This window comes from Barbus barbus (genome assembly GCF_936440315.1).
Source record: "Barbus barbus genome assembly, chromosome: 11".
Taxonomy (NCBI): domain Eukaryota; kingdom Metazoa; phylum Chordata; class Actinopteri; order Cypriniformes; family Cyprinidae; genus Barbus; species Barbus barbus.
The window spans coordinates 13,446,975-13,471,840 of NC_136739.1; the positions used below are offsets into that span (position 1 = coordinate 13,446,975).

The window sequence follows — 24,866 nt, forward strand, 5'->3', positions numbered from 1 at the left end:
AGCATGCGCTTTTTAAACAGCCCTGAATAGCCGACTTCCTGTTGGGCGGAGCCTAAGACATGCAGCGTGAAAGTTGTTCGGCTCAATGAGTTCTATATGTGTACCGAGTTTCATATGAATACGTGCAAGTATGTGTGAGCTATACATCAAGCTTTCTGACAATCTTCCAGTGGGCGCCGTAGAGCCCCTGTGCCACGCCCGGGTCCCAGCGTCTGTGGCGTCCTAATGGCCGCAGGTTCCAATGTGCGTGCCAATTTTCAAGAGTTTTCGGGCACGTTAAGGCCCCCAAAAGTACCCGGATAGTCGAAATAAAAAATAATAAAAAAAATAATAATCCTTAGAAGAACAATAGGGCCCTGCGCCTTACTGGCTTGGGCCCTAATAATCCTTAGGGGAACAATAGGGCCCTGCGCCTTACTGGCTTGGGCCCTAATAATCCTTAGAAGAACAATAGGGCCCTGCGCCTTACTGGCTTGGGCCCTAATAATAATCCTTAGAAGAACAATAGGGCCCTGCGCCTTACTGGCTTGGGCCCTAAATATGTACTTAAATTTTTTAAATAAATAAAAATAAGGCTATATAAAAATGTTAAAAAACTAATAATTATAACACAAGAACAAAAAATTACTAAAATTAAAATGAAAACTGAACATGCAAAAGATGAATAAATACTATAATTATACATAAATAATAAAATAACACTGATTTACATAGTGTTTTTAAGGTAAAATAATGAAACCTTTTAAAACTTAGCAAATTATTTTTTGTTCATTTATTCATCCAGACTTTCAATGATTGTGGGAACCCAAATAATCAACACCATTTGAATTAAAAATTGTATTTAATTTGCATTTTCAGAATTACTATTACTTTACCATTTCCAAAATTCAGTGATTTAACATGTAAGTTTCAAGTTTTTTTTCTCCTCATTCCTTTCATCTCTTCCCACAAAACTCACTTTGTCTCAGTGGAGATCTGCAGTAGAGGAGTGCTGATCTCGCTGGACTGGTAACTGCTGGTGACTCTCAGCAGGCAGCTGAGCAGCATGTCTTTGGCCCGAGCCGTCTCCATGTTCTGCTCACGGCTCAGCTGGAGAGTCATCTGGTCCAGGCTGGTCTGCAGAAGCTCAGAGGCCATGACGGGCCTAGTCACCGCAGGTCCCTCGGTCAGGTACTGCTTGTACAGCTCCAAAAGCTTCTGTTCCAGGTAGCCGTTGAGCTGTGAGTTAGAGAGAGGCTGGCTGAACTGCAGAAGAGAGTGACGATCGCGCCCGCTTTCTTCCCTCCAGCGCCTCGAATTCCTGTACTCGTGGACCAGAGGAGGCAGGAGGGAGGGGGAGGGAACATCCCCAGACAGGAGGAAGGGCCCAGTCTGGGAGTCCTGAATGAGATTGCCCTGTACATCCCCTGCGCTGGGGCTGAGCGGCAGCACCTGGCCACCAGCAATGTGTAAATCGCTGTAATGCTGGCAGATGCTGTGGCAGCTTGAGGGCACCAAAAAGGCCTCTGTTTCTGGGGCGTCCGCATGCCTGGGGATATTCACACCTATGGCGAGTTGCCGTCCTGGCGCAGGGTCTGTGGGGGAAGTATGGGCATCACTCTGCTGGTTCTTGGTCCGGGTTGTATTCTCTAGGGATGAGTGGACAGGGCTTTGTGCTGAGTGTAGGTAACTCGACGGAGACGATGATGGTGCTGTGACTGTGCAGCACGTAGGAGGATTTACACACTCTGGATCAGCTTCAAACACCAAACTCCACAGCTTACCTTCACACAACATCTGCAGTACACAAAGACAGAAATTAAATCGGTTCATGCTGAGCGGTTTAAAAAAGACCCTAGCATGCAAAAGTTTATTTCAGCGTTTTAAGCGTTTACAAGTTTGTTTTTTTATAAAGAAAGAAAGAAGGAAATACTTTGAGCAAGGGTGCATTATTTTCATCAAAAGTGACAGTACAGAAACATCACAGAAGTTTCAATCACAGATATTTCAAATAAATGCTGTTCTTTAGGATCCTGAAAAAAATGCATCACGTTTTCCACATGACAAAATAAGCAGTAAGAAATGTTTCTTCAGCAGAAAATCAGCATTTTAAAAAGATTTCTGAATGATGATATGGCACTTAAGACTGGAGTGATGTATGCATGTTGATAATTTAGCTTTGTATTCTATATATATATACACACACACACACATACATACAGTATATATTATATATATATATATACACACACACACAGTATATATATATATATATATATACACACACACACACACACATACATGCAGTATACATATATATACACACACACACACACACACACATGCAGTATATATATATATATATACAGGTCCTTTTCAAAAAATTAGCATATTGTGATAAAGTTCATTATTTTCTGTAATGTACTGATAAACATTAGACTTTCATATATTTTAGATTCATTACAACACAACTGAAGTAGTTCAAGCCTTTTATTGTTTTAATATTGATGATTTTGGCATACAGCTCATGAAAACCCAAAATTCCTATCTCAAAAAATTTGCATATCATGAAAAGGTTCTCTAAACGAGCTATTAACCTAATCATCTGAATCAACTAATTAACTCTAAACACCTGCAAAAGATTCCTGAGGCTTTTAAAAACTCCCAGCCTGGTTCATTACTCAAAACCGCAATCATGGGTAAGACTGCCGACCTGACTGCTGTCCAGAAGGCCATCATTGACACCCTCAAGCAAGAGGGTAAGACACAGAAAGAAATTTCTGAACGAATAGGCTGTTCCCAGAGTGCTGTATCAAGGCACCTCAGTGGGAAGTCTGTGGGAAGGAAAAAGTGTGGCAGAAAACGCAGCACAACGAGAAGAGGTGACCGGACCCTGAGGAAGATTGTGGAGAAGGACCGATTCCAGACCTTGGGGGACCTGCGGAAGCAGTGGACTGAGTCTGGAGTAGAAACATCCAGAGCCACCGTGTACAGGCGTGTGCAGGAAATGGGCTACAGGCGCCGCATTCCCCAGGTCAAGCCACTTTTGAACCAGAAACAGCGGCAGAAGCGCCTGACCTGGGCTACAGAGAAGCAGCACTGGACTGTTGCTCAGTGGTCCAAAGTACTTTTTTCGGATGAAAGCAAATTTTGCATGTCATTCGGAAATCAAGGTGCCAGAGTCTGGAGGAAGACTGGGGAGAGGGAAATGCCAAAATGCCTGAAGTCCAGTGTCAAGTACCCACAGTCAGTGATGCTGGTGTTGGTCCACTGTGTTTTATCAAGGGCAGGGTCAATGCAGCTAGCTATCAGGAGATTTTGGAGCACTTCATGCTTCCATCTGCTGAAAAGCTTTATGGAGTTGATTTCATTTTTCAGCACGACCTGGCACCTGCTCACAGTGCCAAAACCACTGGTAAATGGTTTACGGACCATGGTATTACTGTGCTCAATTGGCCTGCCAACTCTCCTGACCTGAACCCCATAGAGAATCTGTGGGATATTGTGAAGAGAAAGTTGAGAGACGCAAGACCCAACACTCTGGATGAGCTTAAGGCCGCTTTCGAAGCATCCTGGGCCTCCATAACACCTCAGCAGTGCCACAGGCTGATTGCCTCCATGCCACGCCGCATTGAAGCAGTCATTTCTGCAAAAGGATTCCCGACCAAGTATTGAGTGCATAACTGAACATAATTATTTGAAGGTTGACTTTTTTTTTTTTTTTTTGTATTAAAAACCCTTTTCTTTTATTGGTCGGATGAAATATGCTAATTTTTTGAGATAGGAATTTTGGGTTTTCATGAGCTGTATGCCAAAATCATCAATATTAAAACAATAAAAGGCTTGAACTACTTCAGTTGTGTTGTAATGAATCTAAAATATATGAAAGTCTAATGTTTATCAGTACATTACAGAAAATAATTAACTTTATCACAATATGCTATTTTTTTGAAAAGGACCTGTGTATATATATATACACACACATACATACAGTATATACACACACACACAGTATATATATATATATATAAACTGTATATAAAGATAGACTACACACAATGGGCCATATGTATATATATATACACACACAGTATATATATATATACACAAACACACACACAAATACATACAGTATATACACACACACACACACACACACACACACATAGTATATATATATATATACACACACACACACATAAAGTATATATATATATATATAAACTGTATATAAAGATAGACTACACACAATGGGCCATATGTATATATATATATATATATATATATATATATATACACACACACACACACACAGTATATATATATATATATATATATATATATATATATAAATAAAGTTTCCTAAGCTTACCTTGTTTCTTCTGAAGAATTTTTGATTGTTGAGCTGCGGTGGTTCTGTCTCTTTCTCTGAGTCTCTGCCGTTTGTATGCACTGCTGTAATGGTTTTTATTTCACTGCAAGTGAAAGTTATGCTATAGTTGTTCAGTTTTATGCTCCACTGAGGGAGGAAGTGAAAGTATGTTGAGATTCTGTCTTCTATGTAAATTTGGAATCACATTTATGTGCATTAATGCATGCCTGTTCTCATGATGCATGCTTGTTATATTCATTACAATAGACTTCAATGAGCTGTGCAATTTGTGTAATATGCTATAGCCATCAACAGTTTAAGAGTATTTCCACACACCTCAGACAAGCGCACTCCACTCCTTTTGCTGTGTTTCCCCCTAGACTTCCTGTCTTTGTAAGAGGGAGTCATTGGTAATTTCCATAATTGATAGTATTTTAACTTTAAGTATATAAAACATAAAAGCTACTGTAGTGAATTAAAGGACTGTCTGTGCTAATAGGTGATGGACCATGGTCCTATTCTGGGTATTTATTGGCACATTGTAATTGTAATTATTTTTCTCTTAAACTCTCTTACTATACTTCATGCAGCTGTTATATTTTGCAGTTTCGTTAGAATGAAAAAATGTCTCTATAGACCACATATTTCCCCTAAAACCAACATTTGCACCTGCAGCTTTTTGGATTCTTATGTAACAGTGAGTATTCATTTCCCCATTTCCCCAATACCAATATAATTCAAACTAGACATGTAGATTTAACACTCGTCCACGTAGTGGTGGTTAATTGGCTAAAGGGTCGGTGACAAAATGCTGTATCACCTACATTCATTATTCATGTGATGATCTATCTTATATAAAAAGAAAGATTACCTGATGAACCAACAAACAAGTGAGCAAGCACATTATAGGCTTTCTCGCAATGTTCTCCCAGTATGCACTAGATATGCACAAGCAGAACACTATTTTAACAGACATTATTCTGAAAACAATTAGTACTTGTTTAGACGGACAAAAATTCAGATCACAAAATCAATAAAATGTTCATATGTTTTAAGGCGTACAACAACCTGCGGAGAGTGTCATGCCATTTTTATTATTTTTGTTATTATTGTGCTTTAATCTATTTCCCACACACAAAAAAGCATTTAATGCCAGACTCTGTCAGAAAATATCTGTTTTGTCTGGTAACAGAACAGCTAGTCAGCAAAGTTGTCTAATTTAAGGATCCATAGATCCTTCAAAACACACAAGGAATAAGCTCCCTTAATGGTGACCACACATCTCCCAGAGTCCACCCAATACCCCATCAGAAACTTTAGCCGTCCTGCCGTAGTGGCTCTAGCTCAAGTGTCTGAAGCATTTGTTTAATATGCATGGATCTGTACTCATCTTTGCATTTATCTTCCCAGCAATTCATTATTTAAAATGTGAATTAAATGTGTTCTAATAATATATACGAGACACATCTGTCTCAGATGTATCCACAGATAATTTAGCAAAAAAAAAAATATATATATATTGTCATTTTAACATCATTAACGTTTTTATTTATTTATTTATTTACAGTAACAGGAAAAACAAAGTTCTTTTGTAATGTTTCCAACATACCATCAAGTCAAACCTAAAAGCATCACAGAACATTAGTTCATTTCAATATATTTAAATGCATTCATTTAGGATGGTTTTAAATTAGTAACAACTATTATTGTCTAATTGTCATATTTTCACATTTAGCTTGCTATTTTTATATTTAAAAAATAAATTTGTATTAAGTTGTTAATGTATGTGGGTTAAACACAAATATAGTTAGCCTTTTCCATCTTGTATCTACATATTCAGTTACATATGGTAAATGTTAAATAACGTTCTGAATTATAAGCTTATTTAGTTTCCTAAAGATATAAAGAAAGTTTTTTATTCAGAATATTTAAATGCAGTTCAAAAACATGAAAGAGTCCATACTTTATAGCAAAAAAAAAAAATATTTGTCTGAACTAAAGGATTAGGAAAATTTAGTTTTAATTTTCCATCTTTTATCTATGCATATATATATAAATGTTTAATATTTTTTTTCTGAATTATAAGCTATATTTAGAAAAGTAAATAGATTATAATAACTATTATTAAGGATATCCTTTATCCAGGGTGATTTATGGTTTACCTGAAGCATCCTGAAGTTGTGCACACACATCTACATTCTGATTAAATAATGTTTATGCATTCGAAAATGCATGTTATGTAACATATGCATCGTAGGGCTAACAGTGATAGCCAGCACATGTGTGTGTAGCCTAATATGTCTAACGCTGGTTAATTATTCATATGTTAGTGTAGAGTTACACGCGCGCAGTCTCCATGGCTGCGCTCGAAACCTACCATAACTTCTTTCATACAGTAAGAAATAGTTATCGCTTGCAATATGTCCTTAAAGCGTTTGGATCAAAAACAGCACTTCAGCACCATGGACAAGATCGACCAACAAATCTCCATCTTGTTTCTGAATTTCAAGATATAAAGTTTTCGCGCGGAGAGGGATATGGAGAAGCAGAACAGGCTGACTATCACCAATAAAAGTCATTTTATAGATTTAAAGGTTACTAAACAAGCAAGCTAAGTGCATTTTTGACGTGTTTTACGCTTTTCAAGTGATTTATGGTATATAGTGTTTTGTTCAAGGGCACAATGGTGATTGATCCCTCATGGGGTTTGAACCAACATCCTTTCTCATATCAGCCCAGATATTTAACCACTAAACTGCAGCACCCAGACACCGATTGTGATGTTTAAGAAAATCAACGCAGTTTTCCATCAGAACCACCTTGGACCTCGCTCACGGGACCGATTCAGGCCCAATGAGGACTACCATAGCGCATGCACTGTCAAACTGGTCCGGAGCACGTCGATGCTCGTGGTGGGGGAGAGTAGTCGCGCGCCGCAGGACTCCACCCTGAAGCGGAGCGTGAGCGCCGTGAGTGTTGAGGCCAGCACGGCCCTGTACTACTACCAGAGCCGAGAGGACCGAGTATGGCTCTACTCCCAGAACCAGAACTGCTTAGAGTACTTACAGGAACTGGTCGCGCTCAGGCGGCAGTACACCAAAAGCATCAACGACCTCAAGAACAGCGAGCGCAAAGAGACCGCGTCCCGCAAGAAGAAGCCCGCACCCCGGCCACCGCAAAACAGAGCTGCACAGGTGAGAGCAAACAGGACAAGGTTTACATGTTTAATCATAAAATATATATTTTTTAACATTGTTAGGGCAAAGTAAAACAAGTTATGCCAATTTGTCTGCTATCAACCTAAATCTGTATTAGCCTATATCTGACAATTCTGCGTTTTAAAAAAAAACATAAACATATGTCTCACATAAAAGTGTTCAGTCTTATGGAACATATAATTTAGTTTCTTTAGGATAATCTAGTCGTGAGTTAAGTAAGAATATTCCAATGCAGGCGTCTGACTGTTTTACGTTCTTTAGTTTTAGTTTTGGCTGTTGTACTTTCTAAAACTTGGATAATGATTGCTAGACCAGTTTATTCATTTTTTAAGAGGTACAACAGTTTTAGTTTTGTGCTTTATCAGTTCTAACACACAGCCGACATACAGTGCTGGACCCGCCCCTCTCTCTCCCACTTCGTTTCCTGTCAACTCTAAACAGTCTCTATACTCTAAAATGTATCAACAAAGTCAAAAACGCCACAAAAAACCCTAGAAGGAACCTGTGCTAATGAAATTAGTTTAAATGTGCAATGCAACTACACACATACAATATATGTCATCTTATTTCAAAGACTTCAAGGCCTGCACCTTCTGCTCCACCAATCCCAAATGAGGAAGACACACTCCAGTTCTTTGATGCAGTCATTGCAAGCTGTGATCCAGAGCACAGTCGAAAACCACATGTGGACAATGGGCATGCTGACGTAGACTTCATAGGTGAGTGTGGAGCTTATTACTTAATCTCTAGTGTACCCTAAAGGAAGCATGGAAGATGCAATTGTGAAATGTTGCACATGTGTACATCTTAATAGAAAAATTGGTCAACTAGAAGAATTTATTTTTTTCCCCTTCATGGTTCAGTCCTCAGTTTTTTTATTGTTTATGTCTGTTTCTCTCCATACTCCCATTTTAATGTTTCTATAGTGGCAACCAGTACCAGTGAGCATGACCTTCACTCTAACTGGGTGCTTCGGGATCCTCGTCGAATCTCCATGACCGAGTCACAGCCCAAGAATTCAGAAATCAGTCACGGACAGGCAGCCCAGCAGAAGGGTGACATGGGAAGCACAGGCAGCAGGAGACGTCTGCAACGAAACCCAATCCACCTGCCAAAAGTGGTGGAGAGTGCCTTTCAGACTCTGCGATTCAAACCCAAGCTCAAAAAGAAAGACTAGCTGCTTAAGCTGTTCTACTGTTTGTGCCCAGACGACAGCTAAAACTTCACAGCTGTGTGATCAGGAAGTTGGACCTGGAAGAAAGAATAAGGAATAATCTGACTCACCACAGAAGATGTGAGCTCTGTGACGTAATGTCAGTGCTTACTCACTGCCAGAGTTTCATAAATTATCCACAGCAGATCAGAATCTCTTTTTCAGTAGCTCGCGATAGCAAACACTTAAGGCCATTAACAGAGCGTAACCACTGAACAATCACCCTGCGCACTGATTCCAGACAGAGCAACTGGAATTTCCTTATCACAATAACACAGATCTGAGGATCACCTATCTGATGAACCAGTCAGATAATTAGACAGGGATCAGACATATGAGTGATGCAAAACACATCAAGGCCAAGGGCTTAACTGCCTAGTTATGATAGGTGAGTCTTAAAGGGATACTCCAACCCAAAATGAAAATTTTGTCATTAATCACTTACCCCCATGCCGTTCCAAACCCGTAAAAGCTTTGTTTGTCTTTGGAACACAATTTAAGATATTTTGGATGAAAACCGGGAGGCTTGTGACTGTCCCATTGACTGCATAGTAATCAACACTGTCGAGGTCCATAAAAGTATGATTTTCGTCAACAATTCGTCTCCTCTGTGTCAGCAAAGTGCCATTTTGGAGAATATCCACTGGACGCCAGCAGCGTACGCTATTCTGTGTCAGCCACACCCACAAGGATACATCTTCTACATTTGTTTACGCTTTGAATTGAATGAAAACATCGCATCCGTGTGGCGCGGCTGACACACTGCTTGCGTCCAGTGGATATTCTCCAAAACGGCCCTACGCGACATTGTTGAATCGTTTTTTTTTTTTGTTTTCTTTGCTCAGAAAAAGTGTTCTCGTCGCTTCATTAATTTCAGATTGAACCACTAATGGCAGATGGACTATTCTGACGATGCTTTTCATACTTTTATGGACCTCGACAGTGTTGATTACTATGCAGTCAATGGGACAGTCACAAGCCTCCCGGTTTTCATCCAAAATATCTTAAATTGTGTTCCGAAGACGAACAAAGCTTTTACGAGTTTGGAATGACATGGGGGTAAGTGATTAATGACAAAATTTTCATTTTTGGGTGGAGTATCCCTTTAAATTAACCAAATGCAAAACTAACACTTCTACTTTGTTTTTAAATCAAGTCTAATCTAATATAGTAAAACTTTGGGAATCCTTACTATAGCATTTCGTTATATAAATCCATCAAACGGGTACTTGGTGCCTTAGTGTGTAGGTTTGTACAATCTTTTTTTATGTTTATAATGTCTATGAGGATTTGTGGTTAAGTAAGCTAAGCAGCAAATGAGTGCTCAATTGTGTGTTAACTACTTCAGCTACTGTTCAAGTGATGTATTTCTACTAGTGAGACTGTTTTTTTAAAGCATTAAAGCCTATAAAGAGGAACTAGATGCATGTGTTTGAATCCAGAGCTAAAAATGTCTGTTTTTTTTTTTTTTGAAAAAAGGAAGCAGGAATTGGGTATTACCCTTTTGTACTATAAAAACTAAGATCACAATAACAACAGGTGCTATGAGTCTTTATCAGCAAATAAAAGTAAAGTTGAAGGAAATGAACTACTACTACATACTGAAGCCATCTTAAATCATGGACCAATGAAGAATGTGTTATATACAGTAGCGTTTAAATTTTGGGGTCAGTGACTTGTTTTGTTTAGTTTTTTAAGAAATTAATATGTTTATTCCATAAGGAATAAGTGAACAAAAGTGAAATAAATACAAAAATTTGTGCAATTTGCATTAAGCACAGCACATAATGAATGGCAAATAAATCAAACAATGGAGCAGAAATTATTTTCTAATAACTTTATTAGCAAAATGTTTTGACAAACACTCACTCAGTTCTTCTCTTGTTTGACTTTGGGGCTGAAGAATGCTGACAAGCTCTTCATGCCAGTTTTGTCTACTTTGGCAAGACTCTTCTGAGCTGCAGTCATCTTCTTCAGTGGCTGAGATAACATAGAACATTTTAAATATTAGATTTATCAAAACTGGAGCAAAGTATCTAAAATAAAGCAGGAAAAATGCATTTACGACCAACAGTATTTGAAGCATGAACTGCTGAATGATTTTTTAGGCATAGACAGAGAGAAAAAGACAGTTCTGCCATTTCTTTCAATGCTTGTATCATCAATCCCATCACCACTGTGTTTGCGATTCTAACTCACTTTTCGTGCAAAATCAGCATTGTTGAACTTGGTGTAGTCTTCCCCAGCCTCTACTGGTTTATCTGACAGTTTCCGTTTCTATCGAATGCAAGACAGCAGTCAGAGAAACCAAGTACACCAAATGATCTTTTGAATCTAACTGAACTGCTACACCATTCCTCTAACTACATTCAGAAACAAAGTATTTATGATGCTGCATGAAACAATGACAAGGTGATCGAGTTTAAGAAATAGGAATCAGAAAGCAAATGATTAACAAGGCATATATTCAAGTAAAGCAAGACCAGACATAATTCAGCTATTAACACTCGAGCATGGCAGTAACATGCAAATAGTTATAAAACACTGGCATTTCAAGCAGAAAGATGTACCTTAGAAGGCGGCTCGGTCTCTTTAGGGCTGAATATCTCTGGCAACCTTGTAACATCAGAGACAAAAATGTTATAACTACATAAGCATAACTGTATGAATGTCCTGCATGTTTCAGAGTAGTGGTCAACTAGGACCACAAGGATATGGACCTTTTTTTTTTTATGGCCGATGCAAAAGAGAGCAGGGTGGCCAAGGCCACTAGCTGCTATATATGATATCACACTGTTTCATTTAAAGACATGCATAATTGTTGAAATTAAATTTATATTTATTTTACATAACATTTACAAATTATACAGTGGAGGCCAAAATTATTAGAACGCTAGTATTTTCGCCAGATAAAAAGTGGTTTTAAGTCAGTTATTTCTATCTTTTGCTGTAGTGTCAGTAGGAAATATCAGTTTACATTTCTAAACATTCATTTTGCCAGCAATTGTTATAATCCAATGACATTTTTGTTAGCACAAGGAGTCTGATCTGATCACCATCTGGAATGACAAGAAGAAACAGAACAAACTGAGACCGACTAAATCCAGAGGAACTGTGGCAACGTCTCCAAGATACTTTAAGAAACCTACCTGCAAAGCAACAGTACTGTTAAAAGTTTTAGGCACTTGTGTGAAATTGCTGTAAAATGAGGATGTTGTAAAAAATGTCATATATAGATTTCCTTTATCAATCGACTTCTATTAACTAAAATAAATAAACATTTGGTGTGACCATCCTTTGTGTTTAAAGCAGCTTTTGCCCTGGGTGCACTTGCACAGTTTTTGAGCTTTGCAGGTAGGTTTCTTGAAGCAACTTGGAGACGTTGCCACAGTTCTTCTGGATTTAATCGGTCTCAGTTTGTTCTGTTTCTACATGCCATTCCTTGTGCATACAAAAATCTCACTGGATTATTACAATTAATGAAAAAATGCATGTTTGAAAATGTAAACTGTTATTTCCTACTGACACACTACAGCAAAAGATAGAAATAACTGACTTAAAACTAAGGGTGGAACAGTTCACGGAAAAAAAAAAAATCTAACTGTATGGTTCTCCACACACAGTTCGGCATGCGCTAGGACCACGGTTCAACTTAAATCTGACAACACATCTGCAATATGGTTTGTTATAAATAACACGTTAAAAAAAAAAAAAAAAAAAAAACAGGGTTCGGCTAATGTATGCTTCTGTTGATGGATGCACATTCTGACTTCCCAGTACATTACAACAACAGCGATTGGGGGGAAAAAAAAAAATTTATTTGACAGTATAGTTTTTCCCTAAACATGCCGAACCGTACCGAAACAGTGACACAAACCGAACCATGAAAAAGTTGAACCGTTCCACCCCTAACTTAAAACCATTTTTTAGCTGGTGAAAATACTAGCGTTCTAATCGTTTTGGCCACCACTGTATCATTTGAAATAAATAATAATAATAATTGCATAATTATATTCCATAATTAAAAATATAATTGCAATAAATGCATGGACCGACAATTAACGTGTGTTTATGCAGCCTACAAATGCACATTTTTAGAGGATCTCTGAATTTGACAAAATTTGTAATTTTAGTGAAATGAAAGATATAAATATAAAAATGTGTGATGTCAAACGATTAATCTCATCCAAAATAAGTTTGTGTTTACATAATATATGTGTACTGTGTATATTTATTATGTATATATAAATACATACACATGCAAGTATATATTTCAGAAAAATGTTATGTTTATATTAAATTTATAATATAAATTATATGAATATAAAAATAGACATGTAAATATTTTCAAAATATATTCTGTATGTGTATTTATATATACATAATAAATATACACAGAATACAAACATTATGCAAACAAAAACTTATTTTGTATGCGATTATTTGTCTGACAGCACTAATAAAAATAGATATAAATATAATATAGATACAAAAAGACTTGATTAATTGAAATGCGTATTTGCTGAATGCTGATGGTAGATGAGAAACTATTAGGCTTTTCTATTACAAATAATAAAGCAACAATGTAATACTTTTTTTGTGTACCTTAAAGGGATAGTTCACCCAAAAATGAAAATGCTGTCATTAATTACTCACCCTCATGTTGTTCCAAACCGTAAGACATCCCCGTTCATCTTCAGAACACAAATTAAGATATTTTTGATGGAATCAGAGCTCTCAGACCCTCCATAGATAGCAAGGGTCCTTACACGATCAAAGTCCAGAAACGTAGCAAGGAGATCGGTAAAATAGTCCATGTGACATCAGAGGTTCAACCGTAATTTTACAAAGCTACCAGAATACTTTGTGTGCAAAAGGAAAAAAAAAAAAAAAAAAAACTTTATTCAATTTTATCTCCTCCGTGTCATCCTAGCGCCATTTGAGAATATCCGCTGGACGGAAACTGCATACGCTCTTCTGTGTTAGCCGCATACCGGATGCGCCGTTTTCGTTCAAATCAAAGCGTAAATATTCGTAGAAGACGTATCCGCGTGGTGCGGCTGACTCAGAAGAGTGTACGCAGTTTCCGTCCAGCAGATATTCTCCAAAAGGGCGCTACGCTGACATAGAGAAGACAAACTGTTGAATAAAGTCATTATTTTTGTTTTCTATGCATGCGGGTGCCTTGGAACTCTCAACTGCCTGTTCACCCTTTGCGCAAACTAATCCTTCCTTCTGAGGAATCTCCCTCCTCTGCTTCAGTCATCTTTCTTCTTGAGCGTTCATACAAACCTTTATCTATTACAACTGTTTGGGCTAAGGATCTAAATGAGGATGTGCATGTTTTATTTTCCGATCAGGTATGGGGTAGGTTTAAATTGTCTTCTAAAAACCCTAATCACCAAATTATTCATTGGAAATTGCTGCATAGGGTTTACCTGACTCCAATGAAACGTTTTTATATGAATCTGTCGTCTTCTAAGTGTAATCTCTGTTCCCAAGGAGTTTTAGGCACGTTTTTGCATTTGCCCTAGGCTCTCACCTTTTTAGACTCGGCTCTCACAGGACCTATCATATTTATTGGGTACTGAGATATGTTTGACTCCGGGACATTTTTTCATGAATGACTTTTGGGACTTCACCTTGTCCGTCCAACAGAGATCTTTACTGTTAGCTGCTCTCACAGCAGCAAAAAAAATGCTGGTCAACCGTTGGAATCCTCCTCACACAATGGACAGACGAACCTGGACTGTGTTTTTGTTGGACATCATCTCGATGGAACTCTCTACTTCTCGTATACATGAATCTAATGGATTTAATGTTGTATCTTTTCTAAAATCTTTGTAAAAATAATTGTATTGTTATTTGTCTATTAATATTAATTAATGTGTTTATTATTATTATTTATGTTATTATTTTTTTAAAGTCTACCAAGGGGTGGGATGGGTTGGGGTGGGTTTTAAATTTGTACAGCTTTTTGTTTTGTACTACTGTTCCACAAAATAAAACTCAAACAGTTGTTAACAAAAACAAAAAGTATTCTCGTAAAACTACGGTTGAACCCCTGATATCACATGGACTATTTCACCGATCTCCTTGCTACGTTTCTGGACCTTGATCGTGTAAGAACCCTTGCTGTCTATGGGAGGGTCTGAAAGCTCTCAGATTCCATAAAAAATATCTTAATTTGTGTTCCGAAGATGAACGGAGATCTTGCGGCAGGGTTTCTGCAGGATTTTTAAGTTCAGATTTAAGACCTTTCTAAGACCTGCACAAATATAATTAATACCCTATGAGCGGGGTAGGGCAATGTCTATAGATATTAAACTGTAAAATTACTGTAAAAAGCATAATTTACAGTTCAGATACAAGTTTTCAGAAAAAAACTAAGTTTTATAAAATGATAAACTTTACATTTCTGTCAGGACCACAATCGTCAAAGATGATTGACAATTAGCATACAGTTTGGATTGGCGGTATGGTTCTGTTCTGGGCAAGAACTCTCTGTGCATCCATGCAGCCTAGCATGGATGAGAGCAGGGAGAGCATCGATAACCCCCCCAGGGTAAACAGAACAGAACCAACAAAAGTATTGCAGATTTGTTAAAAAGTTCAGTAATTTTATGTACACATTTTTGAATTTGTCTGATTCAAAAGAGAATCAGAAGGCTGGATCCTGACTAACAGAGGAGGAGTTGGGGATGGAGGAGGGCAATTAGCTATTGAACAATGCAAAAACTGCTGATAATACTGACGACCTTATATATGGATGCTTAGATAGGAGTCGTATTCCTATAGGGAGATGGGGATCAGCTGAGAGTCAGCTGATGCGAGCTTCACTAACATGACCTGCCAGAACTAACGCTACGCTCGATTTCAGCCTTTAAATCATTTTTAAGAAAATGGACACGTCAAAAGTATTATTACATTAATTTAAACAAATATAATCAATAAATTATTATATCAGTTAACAAATTAGGGGTGTGCAATGTTGACAAAAAATGATATCTCGATAATGATAATTAGACAGTATTTTGCTGAGTGTGTTATTGTGCTGACAGCTGACTGAATTTTTTGATATTCTTCAGTCTGTGTGGTCAGTTCACAGCAGTGATATAAATTAATCATTTCCAACAAGTCATGGGCATTTTTTCCTTAAAGCCATGTTTTTCTAAAAGTGTGCACCCTCTTTTGAGTCAAATTCTTACATTTGGGTTGTTACCAAGCAAATGAAATCAGTATAAAAAATAGATCTTTGCAATGCAGAGGAAACACAGAAGCTACATTAGAAGTGACATTTAGATGCATTTACACAGTTTAATGCAGCTCTGAGGGACATGAATACTTTAACCTGCAGTTACAAATGCATAAATAATGTTTTGCTATTTTAAACATAAAACATTGAAAAATTATGTTTGAAATTATTTAAAAAATTAAAAAGGTACCTTAAATGTGAAATTAAAACTGCCAGTAGGTGGCAGCAAGTCACTTAAGGGAGTCATTGCAACCGAATCATTTAAACCAATGTTTTTCAACCTGGGGGGTGCCAGAGTTCACAGCGGGGTTGCGGGAGCAGATATACTTTGAGGTAGGGCTGGGCGATAAAACGATAACTATAATTATAGCAATATAATTGTCCTTGATAAAACAAATTCGATGTTTATGCGGGAAAAGCTGAACAAAACAGCGCTACTCATTTGAACCGCGCCACACGGACCATATCCACTCGGTTCAAACAGAGGCACGCAGTGCAGAGCGAGCTGACTAGAGCAGATGTGTTTACTCACCGATCACACAACCACTAAACAGCGCTGTGAGAGCCAGTGAGAAGAACACAAATGACTGATATAAACCAGTATCAGTCCATATCAGTCAACTGATATAAACTAGTTTAAATACAGATACACCAGCGCTGACAAACAGCAGAAAAACACTGTGTGCAACGATACAGTAAGAAGGCTTTTCAATCTACAAGTCGCCATCGTTTACCATGGATTTACTGTAGTAACACTAAATGCACCATGGTGTTGTGGCAGAAATGTGGGGTATTTATATCAAATTTATTGTATTAAATGTATTAAAGGAGTAATGGAATGTCATTACACTATATTTGTAGGGCTGCAACAACTAATCAATAAAATCGATTATTATCGATAATGAAAATCGACAACGATTCTCATTATCGATTAGTTGGGTCTGCCCAAAGTGCAAGTCCAACTTCAGTCGCGTCAACTTACAGCGCATTTCTATGGACAAAATGTATCTAAAAAAAATAGTGCAATAGTGCAGGAAAAAGAATTTAAGTGACCCAAGCTGCCCAAAACATGAGAATTCTTTATTATAAGCTAATTGCTTGCCCTGTCAGGGGCTTTGACAGATGCGTAATTTTGACCTTTTCCACGTAATTGCGTATTACATGACGTCACGAATGCGCATCACAGAACAGAGCAAGGCGAGCATTTGTGCTTATAAAACAAACTTTTTTATTTATTTTTTAAATGACCGATCGTTTCGCTAGATAACACCCTTATTCATCGTCTGGTATCGTTTAAAGCCCTTTGAAGCTGCACTGAAACTGTCATTTGGACCTTGAACCGTTTGGGTCCCATTGATGTCCATTATATGGAGAAATGTTTTCATCAAAAACCTTAATTTCTTTTCGACTGAAGAAAGAAAGACATGGACATCTTGGATGATATGGGGGTGAGTAAATTATCAGCAAAAGTTTTTTTAAAAGTGAACTAATCCTTTAACCAGTTGGGCAAGAAGTTACAGCTGTTCTTGCGTCCAGTTTGGTTTTCTTTTACGTTTGCATGTCTTACTATCAGCCACGATTATTCTACTCTGTTAATTAAAAGGCGGTTTATATGCATCCACTACGAGAAGCATACATGTAAGAGACTGACAATTAGCCAAGGGCGGTTCTAGACCCTTTTTAAGTGGGCTTCAGCCCCCCTGTTTGTCATCTCAGCCCCCCTAAAACTATAATCAGCTATCTGAATGATCAGGCCAGTGCTGCTTCCTCAAGAAAGTTTATCATTCTCGCTCATTTATCGATCTCAATGTGGTAATCACGCACTGTGATAGATCGTTAATGTGCGCTCACACATTTGAATGAAGAGCGCATGCACTGAGAGGCACTTCACAGACAGCACACCAGCATGGTCTCATGAAAGTGCGTTTCAATGGCACAAATTTCTGTTTCTATTTGGTGTGCTTATGATACACACCTTGCCCACACCCCTATACCTAATCATTGTGTCTCATATGCATGCCAAAGTCAGTTTTTGCATATAAATAGCACACCAAACAGAAACAGAAAATTGTGCCATTGAAACGAACTTGCATGAGACTGTCATTCACTTTCGCATCCTCTCGAGCAAATAAGCAAATACACTAAATATTATGTCACAAGTAAAAGTAAACGCAGTCGGCTACATCTTAAACATAAACCGTTAAGAAAATATTGGATGTTTGTCAGTATGCACTTCTTATATTAGCCTAATAATGTTAATCAAACAACAAAAGAAAAACACGAATCACTCACTAAGTAACTTCTGTCATTTTAATAGGTAATTGTTTTCATAAGCGTAGTAAAATACTGTTTATTTAGGTAATTTGTATCTCTGAGGGCTAAGCCCCCCTAAAGATGAAATCCTAGAACCGCCCCTGCAAATTAGCTGAACATATATTTGTTTAATTAGTGACACTTAGCCTGAATGTTAAAATCTTTATTTGAATGTGGCAATTAACATTATTTTTAAAACCTTTATTTTGATATGGCAACTTAATATCGTGCTCGACAATATTTCTATGAATAAATCTCTGTCAGAGACCCCTATCAGCCAATCACTGTGTGCATAGTTAGTATGCTGATGTCATCCATAGCAATAAGGTCAACCCCGCCCTTACTCTTAGCTTAAGACTTCTCTCTATTCCTTAGTAAATGTTTGTCTCAGCAGTGAATAGGTTTCAAGAGAAAACCCTTAGCTAAAAAGAGTTTTTTTCTCTCTTTATTTGCTCCCCCTTGGTTCAATAATCAGGAAGCATGGCTTGCCATTCCATTGTTATGCGGATGATAGCCAGATTTATGTTCCACTTAGAAAGAATGACACTATTAGATCGTTACTTGCTTGTCTTGACGATATAAAGGCATGGATGGCTCTTCATTTTTTAAGTTTCAATGAAAACAAGACAGAAGTGATGGTTTTTGGTGGGACCACTGGGACCCCTGTGGCTGATTTAGGTGCCTTGGCTCAGTACATCATGCCAACCATCACTAACTTAGGAGTGAAAATTGACTCAGATCTTAAGTTCGGCAGTCAGATCAGGGCAGTAGTTAAATCAAGTTTTTTCCAACTGAGGCAGCTGGTCAAGATAAAGCCGTATCTTCCAAGGCAAGTGATCCATGCCTTTGTAACCACTCGGCTGGATTACTGTAATGCATTGGGTCCTCTGTTGCTCGTTTGCAGATGGTCCAAAACGCTGCAGCGCGTCTTTTAACTGGAACACGTAAATGAGCATATTTCCCCCATTTTAGCTTCGCTTCACTGGCTGCCCGTACATTTTAGGATTCAATTTAAAATTCTTCTATTTGTTTTTAAATCCCTAAATGGGCATGCCCCACCTTACATTTCTGAGCTGCTACACCCTTACATGCCTACCCGTTCTCTTAGGTCAGCTGATCAGCTGTTCCTGAATGTGCCAAAAACAAAGCGTAAGCTTAGAGGGGACCGTGCCTTTGCTGTGGCAGCTCCTAAATTATGGAATGATTTGCCTCTGCCCATTAGGCAGGCCTCTTCATTGTCTTTATTTAAAACATCTCTTAAAACATATCTTTTTTCCTTGGCCTTTGACACCTGATGTTGATTTAATTTTTTTTAATGTTGCCTCTTAACGTTGTTTTAATTGTATTTTATGTTTGTATGAGTTTTATTTTCAGCACTGTTCAGCACTTTGGTCCACTTAGGTGTTTTTAAAGTGCTTTATAAATAAAGTTTGATTGATTGAAAAACTTTTACTGCTATTTAGGAGAACTCTAAGTGGTAAGATAAAAGGTTTTGTGAATACGGGCCCAGAACTGTTAAACGGAGATAGTAAACTAACAAAGGAGCGTTGTACATTTAGGAGCTAGTCAAATTAAAAGTTGCACATCTGGTATATCACCAAACAGAAACAAATTACTGGCTGATGCCAATAATTTAAAAAAATTCCAAATATCAGCCAATATATTGGCCTTGGCAATATACATCAGTCAGCCACTATTTGTGAGGTGATGTGAACGATCAGTGTAGGTGTACATACTGCAGATGCTTGAGGAGAGCTTTGCTCAGGTCTTCACTGATGTACTCTGATATGAGACCATGTGCATAACGCAAGTAGTCCTCTAAAAGAATAACAAATACACTAACATTAGTAAATAATCCATACAAACAATCTAACCATATTTATTTATCCTTTTACCTTCAGTAGCCTCTTCATGTTTCACTCTAACGAACATGCTGGATTTCACTCCTCCACCCACAGATATGTTGCTCTTCTTGAGTATTATTACTGTGCGTTGGACCTGAGACATTTAAAAAAAAAAAATGCAACTTAAATACTCATTGTTGATAAAATGTATGATTCTTATACAAGTTAAACATTTTATAAACCTTTTTCTTGAGCCACTCCAAGGTCTTCTCCTGGTTATATCTGTGAAACTTTAAACCGCCTACCTCTGAAAAAAGAGGATTCCATTTTTTTCCACAACACAAACTTTGGACAGCACACTGTATCACTGTAACTAATTCGGCCTATATGTGCCTATAGATTCAAACACACACCTTTCTCATCAGCCACATGATGAAGGGAATCCAGTCCCTGTTTGCAATGCAGAAGTCTTGTGCATTCAGGATAATCCTCATCCATAATCATCTGCTTCACCGGCTGGAACTTTCCCTATAAGAAGAGTGCGGTCATTACAGATGAAGCTCATTAATGACTTTTACCCCTGATTTCACAGACAAGGTTTAAGCTAGTCCCAGAATAAAATGCACGTTTGAGCTCTCTCAATTGAAAATGTTTTGCTCTGACATATCTTAAAATATCATTAAAATATGTCATCGTTCTGTGTCAAGATGCACACCTTAATGTTTTCTTCCAAGGCATTTTTGTAAAAAGTTGCTTAAATATCTTAATTTAACTAATGCCTAGTCCTGGCTTAAGTTAAGCCCCGTTTGTGAAACCGGGCCTTATTGTAATAATTGCATTTTAATGAATCGTTAACCTCGGTGGCAGTACTGCTAATGTATGGTAACAGCAGAAATAAAGGATCAATGGGAGTCAAATACAGCAGTCTACCATCTGAGGACACAGATACAAAAGTGAACAATTAGTTAATTTAGATGTCATCAGCAGATTACTAAACGTTGAGCATGTAAATGATAATCACATTTCAAATGGATAGCTTATGTTCTGTAAGGAAAGCTTACCTCTTTGCACTTTCTGTCCAATGAACCAAGACCGAAAGTCTTCAGAAAAGGCTTTTACTTCATTAACACTGACATAGCCACAGCCAAACAGGTACAGTGAAGAACTGCCTGCACTCACAAATAAAGGCAGAACTGTCAGTCAGTTGCAGTTTATTTAGATAAACCTCTGATAGACATCACCACTACATACTACTAAACTGCTGTTAATGTAATTGATATAGTAATACCTGTAGCAGGATTCTTTAGTTTGATGAAGGACGGGTCTCCCTCTTCAGACCTGCTTGTGTCCAGTGCTGAATCTGAAAGTGAAGGGTGAAAACAATATTTAAATTAGATTTATTAAAAGAAAACAGAATAGCATGGAGATTTAGGTGGGCTTAAAAGTATACTGACCCTATAGTTTGCAACATTTGTCATTATTACAAAGCCTCAGTAAAATAAGTTGTGCAGTAAAGACTGTGTATGCAATGTTTCTGCAAGAACACGTGTGTAACATGCAACACAATAAACTTGAAAATGTAAGGTAAGTTACCTGAAGCAATGGCAACCCAGCTGTCGTTGTCGGTGTGCGCAGAACGTTTCTTTTTAGTAGTCATTTCCAGGACTGACTTAAACCATTAAACTGTGTCAACTGGTTGTCTGATGAAAATAAAGTAACAACGCAACCTCTGTTAGTTGAGGTTCTGCCTCCAGAAAAATGGCGGCAAAAATATGTGTACAGTGTAGACAGGTGTTCAACGCGAAGTGACGTTTTATTCTGATACAACTTTGCGTCTGGCTAAGCATGTATAATACATTTTTTTCAATATTGGTATTAAATAAATATATCTTATCCAAAATCTTTAGTTAATGTGAAAAGAAAACAGCGCCCAATTTGAAACTGCGTCAACAACCACCCCTCTCTCAAAATGGTACAGTCGCCCAGCATTTCTTAAAGACATAGTAGCACATTTATTTTTGGCACCAGTGAAGTTGGAAGATCTTTCTCAATATTCTTCGCATTGTTTCGTAATTATTTTGCGTGACATGATAGTTGTAGTCAACACATCTGGCTGTGCATATTTACCTTATTTACAATGTATGTAATCTGTTGGTCGCCTATTTAAATGACAGTAATATGCTTTAAATACGTTTGCCGAAAACACTGGTACAAAACAAAAAACAAGAATATTTTGTGAATCAAAAAAATTGTAATTCTGGATTAATCTGTTTACCTTTAAAAAAAAAATGAGAGGCAGAACCCAAAGATAAACAAATCAGCTTTGTCTTCACAGAATAGTGGTTTTCTGTAAAATGCTATAGTTATGTAGCATAATAAATACTGAGAAAAATGAAATAATGGCTAAAAGGTGAGTGATAATATAATTGACCAAATCAAATCAAATGGTATGCTACATTTCTGACAAGAAAAATTTAAATGTGGAAATTAAGTGAAAATATTTTATGTACATTATTTAAACGCAAGTTAAGTTATGGGACATGTTTTATACCATGTCTCGACGATTTGTGGCCAAAGACAATACGTTTAATATAATGAACGATTTTATTTATTTATTTAGTCATTTAGCAGACGCTTTTATCCAAAGCGACTTACAAATGAGGACATAAGAAGCAATCAAAACCAACAAAAGAGCAACAACGTGCAAGTGCTATGACAGGTCTCGGTTAGCCTAACGCAGTACAGATCATTATTATTATTATTATTATTTTATTTATTTTTTTTAAATAAAAATACATATAGATAAAATAAAATTAGAATAGAGAGTGCTAGAGTTAGAGGGTCAAGTAAAGATGGAACAGATGTGTTTTTAGCCGTTTCTTGAAGATGGCTAAGGATGCAGCTGCTCGGATTGAGTTTTGCAGGTCATTCCTCCAGATGGGAACAGTTCATGAAAAAGTCAGTGAAAGTGTTTTTGTGTGTCTTTGGGATGGTACAATAATGCGTCGTTCACTTGAAGAACGCAAGCTTCTAGAGGGCACATAAGTCTGAAGTAATGAATTTAGGTAAAGGGGTGCAGAGCCGGAGGTGGTTCTGTAGGCAAACATTAATGCCTTGAATTTAATGCGAGCAGCTATTGGTAGCCAGTGCAAATTGATGAACAGAGGCGTGACGTGCATTATTTTCGGCTCATTAAAGATTAATCTTGCAGCGGCATTAATCAGCAAAAAGATTTTCAGCACAAAAATATCAAACATGTAGCATGCATCCTCCAAACAAAATTTATGTTTCTCAGAGTAACCTCAAGATGGCGCCAGTGTCTTGAAAATGCATAAAGTAATGCCCTTCGACAAAATTGACTTATTATTGTTAGTTTATTACCGGCATGAAAGTTCTTGACATGCTCTAAGCCGTCATAATGATCTTATATTAGCTATATCAATCAGAAAGAAGCTTTTTTGGCACAACAGATTAACAATAATCAAAGCATTCAACCATTATAGCCTGCAAACATATCACAGGGGAAAAAGCCTTAAAAAATTGGTAAAAATAAGACAAAGTACAATAAAAATAACAAATGCTTTATAAAAACTAAATGGCATGAACAGAGATATGGCTTATAAATCAAAGCAGTAGTCTATATGCTGAGCAGTATGTCATGTAGAATGCGTTACAGTTGCTCTTTTTCTCTTTTGGTTTTCAGGATCTTACAACAAATACACTGTTGTCGCTGAGTCTGTAGGCTACTTCGACAAACTGTGTCTCAGCTTAAAATGTCTGACGATTCCCTCTGTCTTTATCACTCACTTTATCTCTCATATTGTGTGAGAGGGAAAATGTGTCTTTTTGCACTTGTGTCACTCATTAAAACAGCTAACCAATGTGTGTGCATTCATGTGTTGCTGATTAAGAATCAGGGAACCCTGCTCTACTATAAGTCTGAAGTATTCAGGTCAGCCAAGGTCTGCTGAGCAAGGACATGGTGGAGGGGGAGGAGGGGCTCCAGGACATCCCAGCTGTACAAGAAATTATACATCAAAGAGAAGTTATATACATACTGCATATTCAATTGTCAGATGCCATAATTTTCTAAACAAAAAGTCCATCACAGTTTACATTTTCAATCTATTTGAAATCTTATTTAATATCACATGAATTCTAAACATTTTTAAATATTATTCTGATTAACATGTCTTTACCATCACTCATGTACCAATCTGTTTATAAAAAAACCTATTAGTAACGAGGTTCATTGCACCCTCTCTGTTCTTTTTCTCACTTCCACAGAGATATGACACAGACACCAATATTGAGTAACTCCATTAGTGTCGTAAGAGTCAGACAGAATGAAATCTGGTTGGAAAAAAAAGAGGCACAGCTACAAGGCACACAGTGACATTTTCAACTAAAGCTTGTTATATACACATCTGACTTGTTGCTCTGTTTTATAAACTGGTTGATGGAACAGATCAGAATAACGATTCTTATTTTGCATCTGAGCCTTACCTCCTCCCACACACATGCAAAATTAGGCAAACACACCTTGCACATTAACATGCTCCCATAACATTGCTGTAAAGAAAATAGTGCCATTTTACAGGGGTTTTTAGTTTTACTTTTGCACACACACAGCATTCCCTGAAGCGAAGTAGCAGCCCACACAATGTTTTCC

General features: G+C 37.4%; 3 protein-coding genes across 4 annotated transcripts; 1 reads left to right on the forward strand and 2 right to left on the reverse strand.

The window, feature by feature from the left end:
- Positions 1-769: 769 nt before the first annotated feature.
- On the reverse strand, positions 770-4,717 carry LOC306876997 (TLR adapter interacting with SLC15A4 on the lysosome-like). Its single transcript, XM_079428500.1, has 2 exons — positions 4,352-4,717; positions 770-1,776 (listed from the first exon to the last, which is right to left on the reverse strand). The coding sequence occupies exon 2, from the start codon at positions 1,774-1,776 to the stop codon at positions 955-957; it is 822 nt and encodes a 273-aa protein (XP_079284626.1). The 5' UTR covers positions 4,352-4,717; the 3' UTR covers positions 770-954.
- A 2,414-nt stretch (positions 4,718-7,131) lies between these two features.
- LOC306876990 (uncharacterized protein C13orf42-like) lies at positions 7,132-8,746 on the forward strand (the record flags this gene model as incomplete). The annotated part of the gene is made up of 3 exons (XM_079428492.1): positions 7,132-7,545; positions 8,144-8,288; positions 8,496-8,746. The coding sequence occupies 3 exons, from the start codon at positions 7,132-7,134 to the stop codon at positions 8,744-8,746; spliced, it is 810 nt and encodes a 269-aa protein (XP_079284618.1).
- LOC306876988 (ribonuclease H2 subunit B-like) lies at positions 8,394-21,955 on the reverse strand. Of its 2 annotated transcripts, none has more exons than XM_079428489.1 (12): positions 21,788-21,955; positions 21,483-21,554; positions 21,256-21,363; positions 21,051-21,127; positions 20,608-20,722; positions 20,437-20,501; positions 20,246-20,348; positions 20,087-20,168; positions 11,353-11,398; positions 10,982-11,059; positions 10,652-10,762; positions 8,394-8,677 (listed from the first exon to the last, which is right to left on the reverse strand). In XM_079428489.1, the coding sequence occupies exons 1-11, from the start codon at positions 21,849-21,851 to the stop codon at positions 10,652-10,654; spliced, it is 921 nt and encodes a 306-aa protein (XP_079284615.1). In that variant the 5' UTR covers positions 21,852-21,955; the 3' UTR covers positions 8,394-8,677. The 2 variants fall into 2 exon arrangements, with proteins under 2 accessions (XP_079284615.1, XP_079284616.1); XM_079428490.1 differs by lacking the exon at positions 8,394-8,677 and adding an exon at positions 8,711-8,820 and having other exon boundaries at positions 21,788-21,954.
- Between the last annotated feature and the right edge of the window lie 2,911 nt (positions 21,956-24,866).

Coding starts and splice junctions, on each gene's coding strand:
- LOC306876988 (XM_079428489.1), bottom strand. CDS start 21,851: ATGACTACTAAAAAGAAACGTTCTGCGCACACCGACAACGACAGCTGG. Junction 21,555..21,787: donor CTGGGTTGCCATTGCTTCAG/GTAACTTACCTT, acceptor CTTCACTTTCAG/ATTCAGCACTGGACACAAGC. Junction 11,060..11,352: donor AGACCGAGCCGCCTTCTAAG/GTACATCTTTCT, acceptor TGCATTCGATAG/AAACGGAAACTGTCAGATAA.
- LOC306876997 (XM_079428500.1), bottom strand. CDS start 1,776: ATGTTGTGTGAAGGTAAGCTGTGGAGTTTGGTGTTTGAAGCTGATCCA.